The following is a 21093-nucleotide window of genomic DNA, read 5'->3' as shown; positions in this document are numbered from 1 at the left end:
TTTAGTTTTATTTTATCAATTTAAACCTCCACATTTATTTTTTATTCTAATTTCTTAGCCCAAATCATGTGCAAATTTAAATCCATTATTTCATCCCTAATTGCAAAATTTCAACAGGGTTTCAAATTCTTTCACGAACAAATTTAATAAACCAACAAACAAAACAAACTCATTTATTCCAAAAAAGGGTTAAAATATACGATCATGCACACGAATCAAATACAAATAATAAAATGTAGGTAGAGGTAATAACTTCAGTCGTTTCACAATGACTTTTGATATAATAATATTATCGAAATTGAATGTTGAAATTAGAAAGGGGGATTTAGATTTTTGTTTGAACAGATTAACAAAACGATTAATCCACTGATTCAAGAGTCTCAGATCTATTGTAGATTATATTAATGAGTTTAATTTCTACTTCGTGATTCTATTCCTATTTGACTATAGAATTGATCAAACAAGCATAATCAATCTTATGTGAATTCGGTTTGTTTGACTGAATTAAGCATCATAATCATCGATGTATTACAATTAACGATCAAGCGTCGCAAAATTATAATTCAATTAATATAGAAATCGAAACCGAATTCTGGCAAATGAATCTAACCAATCATATTGAAAATTGAATTAAATAATTAGAATAACAATAAAATCAAATAAATAGAAATAGAATCATAATGCGATATTAACATTATAACATGAATCTGAATTAATTTGAGAGAAAATTAGTCTTCCATTAAATTAAATAAAAAATGTTTTATCTATCTCTTTCTTAATTCGGAAACAACATGTCTTAAATAGAAGAAACTCCGAATATAACGTACTTGCTTTTTGAACTTGTAAAACAAGTAGCTCACTACTTAAAATTAGTACAAAAGCTCAGATAACGAAATATGCAATTTAAACTCAATAAAGTTCAACATTGGATTTTTATTCTAACACAAAAATTGTGGCTCTTATTTTTAGTTTTTCAATGTCTGCTCACGTACGTCAATCCGATATCTATAGCTCAAGTTATGGCCTATAGAGAGAGCACGAATCAATATGCAAATAATAAAATTAAAAATCAATTTCGACTAAAAGTTTAGAAATAAGTTAAAAAGTTAATCTAAGCTATAGAAAGCTTTTAAAATGCTACAATAAAAAACTAGAAATATGTGCCTAAATGCTTTTATCAATCTCTGATAACTTTGACGCTTTAGTAAATGCAAACAACAACAAGAATAGATGAAAAATGTAAAGTTTGAATTATTTACACTACTCAATAGACTCACACTAATTCAAATTTTAAGGGTGATAATGTTTCTATACATTTTCTACATGTAAAGAGTTAAAAATATTGGGCCAATAGAAGAGGTGGGATAACGAAGGCCCATTTCAAATATGAAGGCCTCCCCAAATTTCGTTTGCCGCCAAGGCTAAGCTTCTATTCCCATTCGAATTTGAATCATCAATCACTACTCACTCATCATCACTACCATTCCTCAATTCCTCAAATTCTAGAGAGCAATTTAATTAATCTAACTGTTTTGTAGTTTATAAAACGAAAAACAGAAAAACAAAAAGTTACACTTTACTTTGTTCTTGTTCTTGTGCCCTAAATCCCCAACCCATTCTTCCGAGTTAACTCGTTTCGCGTCAATGGAATCGCAAGCCGACTCAGCTCGCGTACCAACCACACACCCTAGGCTCTTCATCAAAGAAATGGTGATGCATAACTTCAAATCTTATGCGGGCGAACAACGCGTTGGTCCATTTCACAAGGTTAGAAGAATCTTCCATTTTTTTTTTCTTTCAATTGCTTTGATTTCACTTGTGAACTTTGAAATTTTTGCCAAAATTGATATCCGAACGATGCGAGAATGATAAATTTTTGGTTTCAGAGTTTTTCGGCTGTGGTTGGACCAAATGGAAGTGGAAAGAGTAATGTGATTGACGCTATGCTGTTTGTGTTTGGGAAGCGAGCGAAACAGGTTCGTCTTATGGAATGCTCTAGAATGTGTTCAATGCTTGGAATGTATTTTATTTTTCAATTTATCAATTTATTTTACTTTTTTTCTTCGTTTAATTGGAAACTGGTGCTTGCAGATGCGACTGAACAAAGTTTCGGAGCTTATACACAATTCTACTAATCACCAGAATTTGGACAGTGCAGGGGTTACTGTTCATTTTCAGGAGATTGTCGATTTGGTAGCTTTTCTTATTAATTTTATTTTGTTACTCTTTTTTATTTTTATAGTTATTTCTGGATAAGATGAGATCAGATATAATGTAAATGGGGTAAATCATAAGTCTTTCAATTTGAGTCCCATATTCTTTTGCTTTTTAATTATTATTTTCCTTTGGTCACAAGCTTGTTTAAAGAGTTTTTCAGATTTACGGTTTTATGACCCTTTTGTGTTTTTCATATTTTAAATTTGAAAAATAACTAAATTATCTATGGATGCAGGAAGATGGAACATACGAGGCTCTTCCTGGAAGTGATTTTGAGATTAAAAGAGTGGCTTTTAGGGACAATTCGTCTAAGTATTACATTAATAACCGTGCAAGTAACTTCACTGAAGTTACCAAGAAATTGAAAGGGAAAGGTGTTGACCTTGACAATAATAGGTTTCTGATCCTTCAGGTTGGGTTTTTCATATATGATGTTCTTTTTTTTTTCTTTGCAGTTGGTCCTATTTATGTCTTTTGATGTTTGAACCGTTTCTTATTAGGGCGAAGTTGAGCAGATTTCACTTATGAAACCAAAAGCTCAAGGACCTCACGATGAAGGCTTTCTAGAATATTTGGAAGATATCATTGGGACTGACAAATATGTAGAAAAAATTGACGAGTCATATAAACAGTGAGCACCCTTTCTTCATTTCAATTCTGAATTGCAACCTTCTCAGTCAACATTATAAAAGAATATATACTGTTTGTTGTTTTTGCTGCCTGATTTGACTTGATTTGACCTGATTTGACTGAAAGAGTTGTTTTTTGGTGTTTATTTGGGGTTATGTTATGACATAAGGACTCAAGAAAGTGTTCATAAACTTCTAGACATAGTTATATTGGCCTACTTATAAGTCCTTACGTCATTTCAATAAGCTTCTCAGATAAGCTTATGAAATGCAATTTATGGCATAAGCTCTCATGACACAAGATCTGATTTGATAAAGCTCTCACGGTCTACCTATAAGCTTTCATGACATAAGCTGTTTACCCAAACAAATGTAGTGATTCAATTTTCCTTTTTGTTTTAAAACAGCTTATATAATCTGTTAGGAAACTCAAACCTGATGGATAGGAAGCTAGTTTTTGTGTAATTCGCTCTAGAGATGCCATTACTATCTGCTATATGATCAACCATGTAAGAAGATGAACTATACAAGGAAAGGATAAAAAGAAAAAGTAGTATAGAATGGGTAAGCAACAACGTGAGGGGCTGCAGCCTCCACATACGACAATCAGTCATATCAGAAATTCAGACTAACAGTCTCCTTTCGCATTCTGTTATAACCAAATTAACAGACTATAGTCCCTATTCTCAGTCACTTAGATATTTTGTTACAACTGTTTAGAGTCCCACACTGTATAGTGATGGCATGAAAATCATCGTAAATGCTGGTTTTGTGGGGTTGATTTAGTCCAAATGCATCTATGTAAAAACTGCGTGACAACTGTTATACAACCATCATCACTAAACTACCTAAGCTACTAATTATTACAAAAAGTATAAATTCTATATACTTTATAAGGATGCTTCACATATTTTTCTGGTGACACTGTTTTAGGCAATTGTAGAAGACAACTTCTCTCAAGGATTAGGGAAAAATATTTTTATTGAATTGAAATATGTTGAAAATACATCAGATATATATACAAATTTACTAAGATAAATAAGGAAATATGATAGTACTCCTACACAACCAAATCTCTATAATTGAGGGACATTTTTTAATAATAAAATAGAAACATATTTTGACACTTTCCCTCAAGTTGGTGAATAGGTGTTCTCCATTTCAAGCTTGGATACAGTTCTTTCAAAGTTGTTGTTGTTTTGCCTCTTAGTTAGAAGATCTGCAAGGTTGCCTTGAGAGGTGACATATGGAGTGCGATTAGGTCACTATCAAGTTTTTCTTTGATGAAAATCTGTCTATTCAATATGATTGGTTTTATCACGTTTCACTGGATTATGGGCTATGCTAGTAGCAAATTTATTACCAATAGAGTTTCATTGGTTCATCCTACTTTATCTTCAGGCCCTCCAAAATGATCTTCAACCATAGTAACTTGCATATTTCTAGTGCCATTGCCCTAAATTTTGGTTTAGCACTGGACTTCGATACCACACTTTGTTTTTACTCTTCCAAGTCACAAGATTCTCACATAGGAAAATGCAATATCCTGTGGTTTGACCTTCTATCTACAATTGATCCTGCATAATCAACATCAATATATGCTTCAAGTTGCACTTTGAACAAAATTCCTCTTCTTGGGGTTCCTTTCAAATATTGCATGATCATGAGTTCAACTTGCAAGTGTACCTCCTTTCAGTTGGTGCATGAATTGGCTAACTAGGCTTACCATAAAGACAACATTAGGTCTAGTATGTGACAAATATATGACTCTTTCAACTGATCTTTGGTACATTTCCTTGTCAACTACAATGTCCTCTTTTGCATTTTTCAACTATAAATTTAGACCTATTGGTGTACTCACTGGCTTGCATGATGTCTTGCCCATTTCTTCCAAAATATCTGTGATGTATTTTTGTTGGGATATGAAAATCCTTTTCTTAAACTAAGCCACTTCAATTCCCAAGAAATATTTCATTTTTCCAAAGTTTTAATATCAAATTCCTTGACTAGGTGTTGTTATAAATTTTTTGCTCTTTTTCATCATCACCGGTTACTATAATGTCGTCCACATATACCAATAACACTGTTACATCCCTTGACTTGGAGTGTTTGATAAAGAGGGTATGGTCTTCTTGACTTTGTTTGAAATCTAGACCCATCGCGACTCTAGCAAACCTCCCAAACCACACTTGTGGCAATTTTTTAAGCCCAATACGCTCACTGTATCTAGGAGGTAAGTCCATATAAATCTCTTCTTCTAGATCTCCATGGAGGAAGACATTTTTTACATCAAATTGGTGCAAGTTCCAACTGCTAGAGATAATATCACCCTGACGGTATTCATTTATGCAACCCTGCTAGAGATAATATCACCCTGGCGGTATTCATTTATTCAACCGGATCAAATGTTTCCAAGTAATCCACTCTATACGTTTGAGTAAATCCTTTAGCTACCAATGTTGCCTTGTACCTCTCAATAGACCCATTAACCTTGTCCTTTAGCTACCCACTCCATACATTTGAGTAAATCCTTTCAAATACTATATACACTTGCATCCCACATGTTTCTTTCCATTTGGTGGAGGGACCAAATCCCAAGTCCCGCCCTTGTTTAGTGCTTCCATTTTTATGTCCAAGGCTTGTTTCCATTTCCTGTCAGACGTTTCAAATAGAGAGGCAAGTATAGTGGTAGTGTTTAGGCTTGTGAGGAAGGTTTTATGGGTAGGTGACAATTGTTCGGAGCATATGTAGTTGGATTGAAGGTATAAGGGCCTGTTGGTAAATGTCGTAGCATTCTTCCTAAGGGAATTTGAGATATGAAGGTCATCATAAGTTGGTGTTGTGTTGGATTCTGATTCCTGTGCATGGAAAAATTCATAGATTAGATCACTAAAGTTAGAAGCGTCAAGGAAGTTACCGCATGTAAAGTCGAATTAGACTCTTGGTAGTGAATAAAATCAATAATGACCTTTGTTCTTCTTGTATATACTAGATTCTTCCCATATCTTATGTTAATGCTATCATTTTCATCTTTTTCATATTCAATTTCAGTCTCAACATTGTCATTTCCATCCTTTTAAAATCAATTTCAATCTCAATTTTTGGTTCAAGAGTCAACTCAGGAAGTAGAAAAGACTCATCTTTCTTACTTTTATTCTTCCCCTGAAATGAGTTTGACCAAAGTAGCTTTCTTGTTCATGAAAGGTGACGTCTTGGGAGGCAAATAATTTTTGGGATGGTGGATGATAGCATTTGTAGCCCTTTGAGGTGGAAGAGTACCCAATAAAAGACATATTTTAAGGTTTTAGGATCAAGTTTCCCTCTTCTATCACTATAGATATGGACAAACGACGCCCACCCAAATATTTGGGGAGTTAGATTACTAGAGGTGGACACAATAGGGTAGGACAAGGACAAGGCCTCCATGAGAGTTTTGAAGGCAAGGACACTAGAAGGTTAACGATTTATGAGATACTAAGCAATTAGTATCGTATCTCCTCAAAATTTCTTGGGAACTTTATTTTGTAATAACATAGTTTGGATTTGATCTAACAAGTGACCATTTTTTCTTTCAGCAATTCCATTTTGTTGGGGTGTTTTAACACCAAAGGACTCATGAATAATGCCCTCTTTTTGATAGAAAGAATTAAGACCACAATTAAAGTAATCTTTGGCATTATTGGACCTAATTCTCTTAATACTTACTCCAAATTGGTTTTTTTATTGTGGAGAAGAATTGTAGAAACACAAAAGTGACTTTAGATTTTTGTTTTAGTAAAAACATCTAAGTAACTGAAGTACAATCATCAATTAAGGTTACAAACCAACGTGTACCTGATATATATTTCAAACATTTCAAGGACCACACACAAAGGAAGGGTGACCAAGGCGACAATGGTACATAAGAACCTTCTCCCTAATAGTTGTATTGATTAGGAAAACAAATTATCGTTGTTGAGTAACTTCAGAGCTAAGTCGTGGTTATTCCAATAGTGAAGGCCATTCCATTCTTTAGAGTTTCCAATTGTCCTCCCCAAATTCTTGTCTTGAACAACACAAGATATGTTATAGAAGATAACATTACATGATAGGTCTTTTGTGAGTTTTTGTATGGAAATGAGACCAGCTGACTATTTAGGGATATGGAGGACATTTGTTAGGGTTATGGATGACGTTATTTGGACATCCCTTTGACTTGCTGCAGTTATAATGGTACCATCTACTTTGGATATTTTCTTGTTGCTAGGGCAAGGTGAATAAGTGGAGAAATGTGAGGGTACGGGTGTCATGTGGTCTATGGCTTCTGAATCCAATATTGGCTAAAGGGTATATCTGAAACATTAAGTCCACAAGAAAATGGAAACATACCTGAATGTGCCAAAGAACAAGTACTTGTGGGATTCTCCAAACTAGTGAGTAAATATCTCAACTTTTCTACCTCATCTTGGTTCACTTGCGTCATACCCTCTCGACTTTCTTCACTATTACTTGTAGCTACGTGTTCCTGCTGTAGTTATAAAGATACCAACTACTGTGGATATTTTCTTGTTGCTAGGGCAAAGTGAATAAGTGTAGACATGTGAGGGTACAAGTGTCATGTGGTTTATGGCTTCATAATCTAGTATTGGCTAAAGGGTATATCTGAAACATTAAGTCCAAAAGAAAATGAAAACGTACCCAAATGTGCCAAAGAACAAGTACATGTGGGCTTCTCCAAACTAGTGAGTAAAGATCTCAACTTTTCTACCTTATCTTGGTTCAGTTGCATCATACCTTCTCGACTTTCTTCATTATTGCTTGTAGCTATGTGTGCTTGACCTCCCTTTGTTCTCCACTCCTTGTCTAGGTTTTGAGAGCTCCATTCTCCACTAGGTGGCTTATGATTCAATTTGGCGAGGCTTGTTGCAATAGGTACACCACACTCCTTCACCTTTCTTCTCCAGATAGGGTCCTCCTCATTTCTTTTGGTCAATCATCATAGTTGAATGCTTCTTAGCTAGCATTATTGAGCTATCTATAGGTGGGACTTTCAACATTAGTCCCCTTCTACTTTCTTCACTCCTCACTATAGCCACTACCTCATTAATTCCTGGTACTTTCTCGTTACCAAGGATTTGCATGCTAACTTGATCAACATCAGAGTTAAGTCCCACCAATAATTCATAGACTCTATCCTGCCCGATGTATTCTTCTTGTAATGGCACATCTTCTGAAAGCTTAGCTTTTATAACTATGTAATGATCCAACTCTATCCTAACAAGCTTTGAGATGATTTGCATACTCTGTAACAATCTTGTTTTAAGTGTTCCATTATTCCTTTACCTTTCAAAAAAGTGCGCACAAGTTAAGACCACTTCAATTAGTTCTTCCCTTTCAATTGGTGAACAAATGAGAGGTTTTGCAATTCAGTTGGGGATTTTTTATTCCTTGTTTCAGTCTCAATTTCATTATTAATCACTACTCTTCTCTAGCCATGGATGAAAGAAGAAAAAAAATCAGAAACAATAGGTTTCTAATAAAAAAAAGGCGTGTTTCAAATGACCCAAGAGCTAAGGTGCTCAAAACTGAAAGTAACCACGCAAAACTGAACGAGAAACGTCATATCTACAAGCTGACAAAAAGCAGCAGCAAACAGTGGTTAGGACACTGGTGCGTGGTGCTCATGCGCCGGGAAGTGACTGCGACAACGTGTGACGACTGCATTTGCGGCAATCTTTTGGGTTTTGGCCGACGATCTTGATGGATAGGGCGGTGACGTTGGACGCATGACAGAAAGTGGAGAAAAAGGGCTCAAACAGTTGTAGCGTGAATAGTAGTAACGTGAACAATATTGCAAACAATGTTGCAGTGAATCGGCACAGAAAAGGGTAACAAAAGATTACCGAAATAAAGGCAGAAAAGAAAAAACAAAAGAAACCACAAAGAAGGCAGTTAGGATTTATGCGGAAGCGAGACTCCCAAGAATTGGGAGCTCTGATACAATCTCAAAGATTATGGTAAAATATTTTTATTGAATTGAAATATGCCGACAATACATCAGATATATATACAAGATAAATAAGAAAAATAAATTAGTAATCCTATACAATAAATCCCTACAATTCCGTGATATTTTTTAATAATAGAACAAAAACAAATTTTGACAACTTCTAATGTCTGAATTGTTGTTAATGTTTTAGGTTAGAATCTCTAAATGAGAGAAGATCCGGGGTGGTGCAAATGGTCAAGCTATCTGAGAAAGAAAGAGACAGCTTGGAGGCACGTAAATTTGTGGTTATAAGGATCCATTGACGTTTGAACAACCCCTAATAGTTCTTTTGCAACAGGATGTGAAGAATGAAGCCGAAGCATACATGCTTAAAGAGTTATCTCTCTTGAAATGGCAAGAGAAAGCTACAAAGTTAGCTGTCGATGATACTGGTGGAAAAATGGATGAGTTACAAGGGAGTGTTACTAGCCTAGAAGAAAATCTTAAGGCAGAAAGGTAATTTTGACTTTCACTTACAATCTCTCTCTCTCTCTCTCTCTCTCTCTCTCTCTCTCTCTCTTTCTCTATACATATACATCACTTTCATGATTATTCGTTTTTGTTATTCTTGACTCATGAAGAAAGCAAATTCAAGAAAGTAAGCAAATTCTGAAAGAGCTTGAAATTAAGCACAACAACTATGTGAAAAGACAAGAGGTTAGCATGACACGGGACTTGAACTTATCGGTTTGGATGGTAGCATTGCGGGGCATCAAATATGCTCAGTGATAAGCTCATCTGGTAGTAACCAATGTATTTTTCCCTTGTTCATGTAATAGGAGCTAGATAATGATATGAGGAAGTGTCAGGAAGAATTCAAGGAGTTTGAGAGGCAAGATGTTAAGTATCGGGAAGATTTTAAGTACATGACTCAGAAGATCAAGAAGCTGGAGGATAAAGTGGAAAAGGTAAGGTGAAGGCACGATTCATTGCATTTGCGTGTATGCATGAGTGAGGTGCCTTATCATTTTGTTCGTATTTCAGGATTCATCTAGAATTGAAACTCATGTGAAAGAGGGTGAAGACTCCAATAATCTGTTACCAAAACTTGAGGATAATATCCCTAAACTGCAAAAATTGTTGCTTGATGAGGAGAAGGTCTTGGAAGAAATCACAGAGAGTTCCAAAGGTGGATCCTTGTCTTTTTTAACTACTGATATACTAGAAGTTTCCAGTAATCAAAATTTGATTTTCTGAATTCATCTCCTTATGACGCTCTTAGTCATAACCACATTAAAAGTTTCAGTTCACAAACATGCTTGCAACATTTTTCTTTTTCCATATTGATTATTAAACTTAAAATGTTTGGCTTGGTTAGGTTCTCATTTCACAATTCTGTTACATAGCTGATTGTCCTGGCTTTTAGCTTATCCAGAAATCCATAGATAATAATGATTTTAACATGTTAGATCAGTTCAGTGTAATCGTCAACCAGACCCACAGCCAGGCTCAATCAACTATGCAAATCATTTTTACTATTGAATCAATTGTCTAGCAGTCATTAAACTAACAAGTAGGTGCGAATTGGATTGATTCTAGTCAATTCATATTGGTTTGGTCTCTATTTAATAAATAATGCGCTGCTTAAGGGGAGAATTGAATCTCATTTTTGGTATTTTCGTTCTAATTTTTATATGCTTTTCAAAAGAATAAATTTGCTTAAGCTAATGTGTAGCCACATTGAGTATAATTTATATTTATATAAAAAATTAGTAAAGGTGTTGAAGTTTTATAACTTAATTTATATATTTGTGTCCTTTATTTTACTTCTTTTACAAATCCTAAGTTTTAGAGTGTATACTTTATAGATTTTTATGTATATAGGTTTAAACAATGACTGATTATCTCAACCAAGTTGATGGCTTATTCAAATTTAATTAAATCGATTCCATGTACACAAATGGAGCCAATATTCTATGAGCGGTGGTTGAGGTTTTTTAGCCAGTTCATTGTACTTTTTTTCCCCCCTTTTCTGGACACTTTCAAATTAATATGTTATTATTGGTAATCAGTTGAAACGGAGAAATTCCGCTCTGAGCTTGCTAAAGTTCGTGCGGATCTTGAACCTTGGGAAAAAGATTTGATTGAGCACAAGGGAAAGCTTGAAGTTGCATCTAGTGAGGCTAAGCTTCTAAATGAGAAGGTGATAATCATACGCTCAGTCTCAGCTTGGAAGACAGTGATTTATTCTTTTGCTTTGAAAAGTACTGCATATATTGAAATGAGTGATGGTAACTCCTTACATGCTATGTCCAGGATTTACAGTAAATACCGAAGGACTCATGTATTTCTTCTTGTTTCAGGCAAATAAACAAAAAAAGTTGTCAATGTCACTATCATAATTCAACTCCTTTGGTCCACACTTTTTTGTTTGCACAGTTTTTTGCAGTATCTCTTTGATATTGCTTGCTTACATTTCCCTTGTCCTAGGCACTCCAACAAAAAGTATTGAAACTTTCATAATTCAACTCTTATGGTCAACACCTTTTTGTTTGTACAGTTTTGCATTATCTCTTCATTATTGCATTTAATAAGACATGTTGTGATAAATATTTTAATTTGGTGTTTCCAAAGCAGGTAATTTTTTTTTGTTTTCTGTCTTAATTGATATACATATCTGGTTGAGTGATTGTGATAAATTTTGATTATGTAGAGAACCACTCTCTGGTGCTTTGTGCTATTATTGTTAATCCCTTCTTGTTTTGAATTAGAATTTAGCTATGATGTATTATCATGCACACATAGACCAGAATCCATATATATTTACCAGCATGAGGATGTTTGATATTGAAGGTAATTCTTGTTTTTTTTTTCAGCATGAAGGTGCTTGTGAAGCCTTCAAAGATGCTCAAAATCAGATGAAAAGTATATCAGAAACAATTAAATCAAAAATTGCTAGCATTTCTCAAATTAAGAGTGATATAGAAAAGAGCAAGCTGGAAGCATTAGAAGCTCACAGAGTGGAGGAAGTGAGCAATTTTTCCTTCTTAATTCCATGCTAAATATTTATTCACAGGCTTTTGGTGATAATGTTCTTTTTCTTAGGAATGTATCAAAGAACAAGATGCCTTGATTCCTCTTGAACAAGGTGCTAGACAGAAGGTTGCAGAGCTGAAGTCTGTTTTGGATTCAGAGAAGAGCCAGGGATCAGTTCTAAAAGCAATCATGAAAGCTAAGGAAACCAGACAAATAGAAGGAATATATGGACGTATGGGTGACCTTGGTGCTATCGATGGTAAGGTTTTTTTGCAGTCTTTCTGGCTCCATAATGTTCTTTTTAATTTTCCCAAATTAAATCCCTTTGGCGCTGTTTAAACTGCTAGAAAACCTGGTTCAGTGTGGTCCTGATTGTATCTTATTTTGATTTTAATTTTAGTTGTAATTTTTAAATTTTATGTAGTTAAACTGAATTTTCAAAAATAAATACAGTACTTTTTATGAACAAAATGAAATAGGCTTTATAGAACTTGGGGTAATGTTTTATTGTTGTGGAGGATTTTAACTACTGGCTAAAAGCTAGGTTTATTCCACCTAAGCCTTATTTGGTTCCAATTTGATTTGAAGGTTTAAGTAAAGTCGGAAGAGGAGCAATCTCTTTTCCTAAAATTAAATTCCTTTTCCTTCCTAAAACATAATTTATAACACATTCTAGATTCCAAACTTATACTTAATATACAACATCCCAAACGCAAATATTTCATTCCTATCATCTATCCCATGTTTTTAACAGCATTCTTTCTATTCGTGCCATTAAGATTCTATTGCTTGATGACATCAATATATTTAAGTTTTTATATCGTAGTCATTTGAAATTCATGGCAATTAGGATCTGTAATTTCTTCTGAATTTATTATTATTAGCTACTATTTTATACTTTGCAAATATTCTTGGCTGTTTTATTTTGCTTTACTCTTTAGATTGATATTATATTATAATATGAATAAGAACTATTGAAGTTATCTTTGAACAGTTCTGGAAGCTGGTTAGATTCATTAAATTTATCATTTTCTTTGCATTTTATTTGATCTGAGTATATCACAATAATAATTTCTTAAATTTGATAACTGCAGCAAAATTTGATGTTGCAATATCAACAGCATGTTCTGGGCTTGACTATATTGTCGTGGAAACAACAGATGCAGCACAAGCCTGTGTTGAGTTACTTCGTAGAGAGAATCTTGGTGTTGCTACTTTCATGATATTGGTATTTATTTATTTTTTATATTGTCTAATGTGTTTCTGTTGCTGAATAGCTTTTAAAGATTTTGAATGGTATAAATAAATTTGCTCACTTTAATTTCTGGACTACTCCAGTTGAATTTTTATAAACATTGCCGAATTGATTCCTTTGATATTGTCGATTTTTGTTTTTTCACATTATTCCAGTTAGATATTGCTAATAGTTTGATAATAGTTTGATGGTGACTTGATTACAAAAGACTCAATACTAATTTCTATTTATAGAGAAACGTATACTTAATCATAAATCAAGAACAAATCATAATAATAATGAGATATTCTAAGATATCTCTATGATTATAAATTGATCATAAGAAATTGTTGAAGTTAATGGAATTTAGAGAAAAAGAGGAGAGAAAATAATAAGAGTTTAAATATTATTGATAATAGTTTTATGCTAACTTTATTACAAAAGACTCAATATTAATCTCTATTTATAGAGAAACACTCAATCCTAAATCAAGAATAAATCATATTAATAATGAAAGATATTTTAAGATATCTCTATGATTATAAATTGATTATAGGAAATAACTCAAGATACTCTTAATATAATAGATGGAAAACAACCCAGGGATGCAAGTGAAGTCGAAGATAATTGTTGTGAATACAACCTAGTTAGATAACTGAAATGATTATGAGCCTGAGAGAAATCTAAAATCTAGTTATGGCAAACAATTGAACAAAGTAAGGTCCGTTCATCTAAAAACTGCATTTGGAAGCTTCAAACCAATAATATTAGAGACGCGTGCTTCAAGGAGAGAAAGACAAGGCCAATACATCTGGGACAAAGATGGGGCCAGTGCATCCGAGACAAATTGCCATGCTAAAGTGTGAGTCATGAAAATAAAAGACTTTGTCAGAATGACCATCAATGGAAAAAGAATTCATCACTAATATGATTCATTTATGGGAAAAGGGACACCACCGAAATGATCGTCGGTGGGAATAGAAGCCACTGTTATAATTTATTAGTAAGAACTAAATTGCATGACAAGCACAGAAGAAAAAGCAGCACGACTCTAATGAAATGAAACCATGATCGATTAATGGAGTGAGGAAATGCGTCCAAAACAGAAGAGATAACGACTGTTTGAACAATAACACATTTTCGTTGATCAAAATTGGAAAGTAAGGGCAAATCTGGAATCGTGAGGCTGAGATGAGTTCAACAAAAAAGGCAGCGTCTAAAACGGCTGCCAGACGCGCCGTGAAGAGAAGAGGCGTGTGGATTTGACGCGCAGTGGACGATGAAGCGTGTGCGCTGGCTTTCGGGGGTGCGCTTTGAGGTGTGAGCCAATTTGGAAGAGGCGAAGCTGATGGAATGGTCGTTTGCCGGAAAATTCGTTGGAAACAGTGGTAGTGATAACGACAATAGCGAGCTGAACGAAAACAAGTGAAACCGGTGTCGGAATGTGTCACCATAGTGGGTTGAAAAAGGAACGATCAATTTGGAAAAGAGAAACTATGATTATATCCCCAAACTGTTGAGAACTCAGCAGTGGAATAGAGGCGAAATCGTTCAGGGAGGATAGTAATAAGCTCTGATACCATATCGAAGTTGTGGGAATTTAGAGAAAAAGAGGAGAGAAAATAATAAGGGTTTGAATATTATTGATAATAACTTTTTGCTAACTTTATTACAAAAAACTCAATACTAATTTCTATTTATAGAGAAACATAAACTCAATCCTAAATCAGGAATAAATCATAATAATATTTAGAGATATTCTAAGATATCTCTATGATTATAAATTGATCATAGGAAATAACTCAACATACTCTAATATAATATAATAGATATTATAAGATATTTTCTAATATTCTATCAGAAATAACTCAAGATACTTTGAAGTAAAATAAAAAATATTATAAGATATTTTATAATATTCTAACAAAGTGTTTAGGTATGCTCAACGCAACTTTGTATGAATTTTTGATTTATAAAATAATACTCTTGATTTGCTTGTATTGACAATGATTTACCAGTTAACTTTCTATTTTGTTTTTCAATATTTAATGTACAATGGTAATAATTGAAACTAAATTAAATAAATATAATTTGAGTATCATTTTTTAATTATGTTTTTCAGGAGAAGCAAGTTGATCTTCTTCCAACGATGAAAAAGAGTGTAAGCACTCCAGAGGGGGTTCCCCGCCTTTTTGATTTAGTAAAGGTTCAAGATGAAAGAATGAAACTTGCTTTCTTTGCGGCACTTCGAAACACAGTTGTTGCTAAGGATCTTGACCAGGTCTGTTCTGATAATAAATGGATTGGTTTTGAACTTTTTCTTCTTATATATCGTAAAAATCATCTGGATTGTTTAAGACAAAAGAAATAATAATTGAATTGTGGGGCATAATGTAATTATTTGTTATTTTAAAAATATAGAATCTATTATTTTGGTCTTGGACAATAAATTTGCAACTGTTAGTATTAGAAAAGGAAGCAATTGAATAGCAACATTTTTTCCACTCCTCTAAAATTTAGGCAACACGCATAGCATATGGTGGAAACAATGAGTTTCGGCGAGTTGTTACTCTTGATGGTGCACTTTTTGAAAAATCTGGAACAATGAGTGGTGGCGGAAGTAAGCCTAAGGGTGGGAAGATGGGAACATCTATTCGTGCTGCAAATGTGTCTGTTGAAGCTGTTGCAAGTGCTGAAGGAGAACTGCTTGGATTTACCAAAAAATTGAATGCAATTCGCCAAAGCATGATGGATGCTGTGAAACTATATCAGGCTGCGGAAAAAACTGTTGCTGCTTTGGAAATGGAGCTCGCTAAAAGCCAGAAGGAGGTAATGCATGTTTCTGAGTCTATAAAAGGTGCTTTTATAGAAATGTTGGTATGAGACATTTAGTTTTTTCCCTTCCTCTGCAGGTTGACAGTTTGAATTCACAACATGGTTATATTGAAAAACAACTTCGTTCCCTTGAAGCTGCATCAAAGCCACAAGAGGATGAGCTTGATAGGTTGAAAGATCTGAAGAAGATTATTTCTGCTGAAGAAAGGGAGATTAATAAACTTACTGAAGGATCTAAAAAACTGAAGGAAAAGGTGGGTTTTGAGCTTCCATATGTTTGGAACTTTGAATTTCTTTGCAAGTTTGATGTTGCTTAACTGGTCTTGCATGTCTTTTGATTTCTAACAGTGTCTGCATTTGAAAACAATAGCTATATCTTTATTTAACTTAAGTTAGCTAAACTTATCAACCACTTTTAGGTGTCGGAGCTTCAGAAGAATATAGAGAATGCTGGAGGTGAAAAATTAAAATCTCAGAAGTTGAAGGTCCAGAAAATTCAGTCTGTAAGCATCCTGATTATTGAGAAGAACTTTCAATTCAATATGATTCTGTGTTTATAATAATGGTACCCGTTTACTAGGATATTGACAAGAACAACTCAGAGATTAACCGTCATAAGGTCCTAATAGAGACGGGACAAAAGATGATGAAGAAGTTGACTAAGGGAATTGAGGAGTCAAAGAAGGACAAAGAACGGTTAGCTGAGGAGAAGGAAAAGCTAAGAGCAAACTTCAAAGAAATAGAGCAGAAAGCATTTTCTGTTCAAGAGAATTATAAGAGAACACAAGAGGTTCTTTTCATTGTTCTTTTGCTTGTTTTGTTATGTAAATTATGTGGTAATTAAATTCATAAAAAAATGGATAGTAGAATATACCTATCCATAGTTGTTAGTAGAATATACCTATCCATAGTTGTTTATGCCAAAAGTGGTGGTGGCTGTATGATCATGTATAATTTATATCACTACGTAGATGATGGACAAACATCGGGATGTCTTAGAGGAAGCAAAATCTGAGCATGATAAGATGAAAAAAGCAGTGGATGAATTGCGTGCATCTGAGGTATTGTTGTGTGGTCATTTTTCATGTCTCTTAAAGTTGGAGTTTTCTCATTGTAGTCTTTATTTTGTAGGTTGATGCTGACTTTAAATTAAAAGACATGAAGAAAGCATACAAAGAATTGGAAATAAAAGAGAAAGGTTACAGGAAAAGACTGGATGAGTTGCAAACTGCTATTGGCAAGCATCTTGAGCAGTAAGTCATTTAATAATTGTTTGCGAATACATTGTTCACTATTCTGGAGTTCTTATCATAAATTGGATGCAGAATTCAGGTAGATTTGGTGGATCTTGAAAAGCTACAGGCTACGTTGGGTGAAGAACATCTTAATGCTGCTTGTGACCTGAAAAGAGCCTGCGAAACGGTGGCATTGCTTGAAGCACAACTGAAAGAGATGAATCCAAATCTTGATTCAATTGCAGAGTATGGAACTTTCCAATTTGTTATCCTGATTGTATTCCTTTTTGGTGTTGCAATGAAATGTTTTTTAATTTACGATTTTTGATATCAGGTATCGGAAAAAGGTATCATTGTACAATGAGCGAGTTGAAGAACTTAATGCAGTCACTCAGGAGCGGGATGATCTTAAGAAGCAATATGATGAATTGAGAAAGAAGAGGTGTGCATGTTATTTATTTTGTATCATTGACTTATTTTATGATTTCTATTTGTGAAAAATGTAAGCTGAATCTGTTATTTCAGATTGGATGAGTTTATGGAAGGATTTAATGCCATATCATTAAAGTTAAAGGAAATGTACCAGGTTTGGAAATCCTCTCTCTCTCTCTCGCACCCACACACACACCCCTCCTTACAAAGACACAAAATTGTGTTTTACTCTGCAGTATTGTCTACTGAGCTTTTAACTTAAAAAAAAAACTTAATATAGATCCAATTACCTCAACATATTTAGATCATTATATTGGCATGGCATGACTTTGATGACATTGAAGCTGTGTTTTGAATGCACTGGCACTAATAAATTGGTGCTAGGCCAGAAAAGTTTATGATTTATAAGATGTGAATCTAGTGGTGCGGTGTTGCTGGAAGATATATGTAAACTAATGAGGGCATAAATTCTTTGATCCCGTTAATAGAACTGGGTAAGAGAGTAAGAATAAGTAAATAATAGGAAGAAACGGCATAACAATATGTGTTATATCCTCTCCAACTTTGAACCGATGGAGTATTCTTGTTCAAAAAGAAAAATAATGGTATATTAGCACTCACCACCAACGAATTTGAGAGCAACTAATTACCACTGAAGCACAGGTTGATGTGATATCTGTTATAACTCCCTCTTACTATTCATTTAAGAGGCCTAAATTAGATAGCATCATTAACCTCTTCTTTATTAGCTTTGCCATGGTTGCCCATTTTCCCCACCAATCAGCCATTACTATTATCATTATCTATTCCATTTAGGATAGCAAGATCAAAGCATTATGTGAAGCTATAGAGAATAAAACTATCTAACATTTACTTCTGTGCTCAAAGCATTCCAGTTATGCTGAAGTCCTCATGCATTACAAGTTCAACAATTTGAGAGGATGCATTTATACATCCTTCACCACTCTGTTATGCAATATCTGAGTACCAGCATTATACATGAACTTTCATGAAATTAATTTGATCAAAAAATACACTCTTACTTATAAAAGCTGCAATAGTCCCTTGTCTTATTGCTGCCTTCAAAATAAAGATGCCTTTAGCTTTTATTTATGTTGAAAATTTGTCTGAAATTTTATCTAGTTCATTTAAATTCGGCCACTCAATTATACAGACCTTTCATCACTTGTGGTTCACAATGAATTGTTGAATTGTTATAGAATCAGTAATTAGATGGTGGGCTCCTATCATGCCATGGATGATGTTGACATTCCTGTCTCTATACCAATAATGTCAATTTCTGTGGATAGCTTTTTGAATAACTTCCTTGGTCCTTTCCATTGCATAACAAGTTAATACATGTACCATTCAAGCTGTTAAACAAGCCTAAGAACATGCAAGAGGCCGCATATTTGAACATCATCCCAAAAGGAATAAGTGTAGTGGCCGATTTCCTTTTTGCCTTAGGGTGTGCTTATTGAATTGTTTTTTCAGGAATGATATTCTTGTAAATACTATTCTATGAAATATTATTGAGTTACATTGGTATCTTGTGTAAGTGCATGATACCCATGGACATTTTAAAATTTATATAGTTTAACAGATTGAAAAAGATGGTACAATGTGATGAAAGTGTGATGTCTTGGTTGGTTACATTTCAAAATGGTTTTTATTCTCCTTGGTGCATACGATTCCCATTTCTAATGGATTGCCCAAGGTTGGGATAACTAACACGTATTACATTTTCATTGTTTTCAGATGATTACACTAGGAGGTGATGCAGAACTTGAGCTTGTGGATTCATTGGATCCTTTCTCTGAAGGTGTTGTATTTAGTGTCCGACCACCAAAGAAAAGTTGGAAAAATATTGCTAACCTATCGGGTGGTGAAAAGGTTTCCTCTCCCCCTCCCTTTCTTCATTTGATTTTTGACCTTAATTCAGGCATTACACATCATAAACGAATATGTTATTCCTTGTTAATAATGGGTGATATATGTTTGTTATTTGTTTTCCAGACTCTCAGCTCATTGGCTCTAGTGTTTGCTCTTCATCATTACAAGCCTACGCCGCTCTATGTAATGGATGAAATCGATGCTGCTCTTGGTACTTGCTATAAACTTTGTAGCTAAACTATTTTGTTGTAATTGCTGAGTTTGATATTCACTAAACTATGTGTTGTGTGGTCTGATAGACTTCAAGAATGTATCTATCGTTGGGCATTATGTGAAAGATAGGACTAAGGATGCTCAATTCATAATCATTAGGTAAGTCTTTGCTTTAAGAATGTATTTTATCTGGTTAAGGATGCTCAATTCATAATTCATAATCATTAGGTAAGTCTTTGCTTTAGGACTAAGGATGCTCAATTCATAATCATGCTCAATTTAAGAATGTATTTTATCTGGTTAAATCTTTGCTTTAATAGTCTTATTACTTAACTATGATATACTTATTCTTCCTGCAGTCTCAGGAACAATATGTTTGAATTGGCTGATCGACTTGTTGGTATATATAAAACTGATAATTGCACAAAGAGCATCACTATCGATCCATGTAGCTTTGTCGTTTGCCAGAAGGGTGCATGATAGATTTGTCAGTGTACTTAGTTGCTAAATTGTAGAATGCTTAAATAACTAGTCTCTTGTATAGTTTGATCTTGCTCATAATTGTTATTAAGTTATTCATTAATGTATGAGTGTCCTATATATTATGTATATCGAATGCATCTTAAGTAAGTAGCTCTTATTTGTAGTATGAAAATACATCATATATAAAAAAAAATCTATGTAATTAGTTTTTTTGTGGGATGTGATAAGTTTTTTTTTTTAACGTTAATTTATGGCCACACTAACAAAAGTGTGAGCAATTATATTAGTTTGTGTCTTGACAAATACAACTTTGCATAGTTGATAAAAAAAAGAAAGCTTATACTGAAAGATCACATTACTGAGTTTAAGCTCCTGAACCCATTAAATAGACCAACAGTATCTCCTTTCATCACACATGCTATTGGGGAACTGCACACTATTTTTGCTTTTAAAATAGTAAAGTATCCCTACTGGGAAATTTACCTGTATTCGTATCATATTCTTGGTAGTCGTTTTACTTTTATTTATCTTATGAGCAAGTATTAGCTGGTTAGTTTGAATCTTAAATTCTTTTACTTTCACTCTTTATATAAATTAATTGAGTTATCAAATCTTCTTTTTTCTCATTATTTTATTGCGTGCAAAATTAATGATTGTCTTATGTATTAATATAATATTGTTTGAGTATTTAAATTTATTTGTAATCAAACATAATTTTTGATATTTCAAACTTTTATTATAGTTGTGTATTAAAAAATTTAACTCTCTTAAATAATGTTCTTCATTGACGTACTTATATATAGATTTTACTTAAAATATTGTATTCCATTTGTACCAGTACTATTATTGGTATTATACTTATAACTATATATAGATGTTCAAATTCCAATTAAAAAATTTAAAGAGATATTTATATTT

At 33.7% G+C, this 21093-nt stretch overlaps 1 protein-coding gene across 2 annotated transcripts; it reads left to right on the top strand.

The window, feature by feature from the left end:
- Positions 1 to 1392: 1392 nt before the first annotated feature.
- LOC101498667 (structural maintenance of chromosomes protein 4) lies at positions 1393 to 20394 on the top strand. Of its 2 annotated transcripts, XM_004509410.4 has the most exons (28): positions 1393 to 1767; positions 1887 to 1976; positions 2092 to 2193; positions 2453 to 2629; positions 2718 to 2848; positions 9026 to 9104; positions 9173 to 9330; positions 9456 to 9531; positions 9654 to 9782; positions 9859 to 10003; positions 10887 to 11017; positions 11691 to 11843; positions 11920 to 12109; positions 12945 to 13078; positions 15207 to 15365; positions 15605 to 15913; positions 15997 to 16173; positions 16339 to 16422; positions 16500 to 16709; positions 16891 to 16980; positions 17051 to 17172; positions 17245 to 17400; positions 17489 to 17596; positions 17680 to 17740; positions 19345 to 19479; positions 19603 to 19690; positions 19779 to 19851; positions 20052 to 20394. In XM_004509410.4, exons 1-28 carry the CDS (start codon positions 1645 to 1647, stop codon positions 20170 to 20172), a joined length of 3711 nt encoding a protein of 1236 aa, XP_004509467.1. In that variant the 5' UTR covers positions 1393 to 1644; the 3' UTR covers positions 20173 to 20394. The 2 variants fall into 2 exon arrangements, with proteins under 2 accessions (XP_004509467.1, XP_073219945.1); XM_073363844.1 differs by lacking the exons at positions 1393 to 1767; positions 1887 to 1976; positions 2092 to 2193; positions 2453 to 2629; positions 2718 to 2848 and adding an exon at positions 8528 to 8842.
- Positions 20395 to 21093: the final 699 nt, after the last annotated feature.

The sequence above is a fragment of the Cicer arietinum genome, chromosome 7 (assembly GCF_000331145.2).
Source record: "Cicer arietinum cultivar CDC Frontier isolate Library 1 chromosome 7, Cicar.CDCFrontier_v2.0, whole genome shotgun sequence".
Classification (NCBI taxonomy): Eukaryota; Viridiplantae; Streptophyta; class Magnoliopsida; order Fabales; family Fabaceae; genus Cicer; species Cicer arietinum.
Note: the sequence above shows the minus strand (reverse complement) of the source record. Positions and strands in the feature narration are given on the sequence as shown.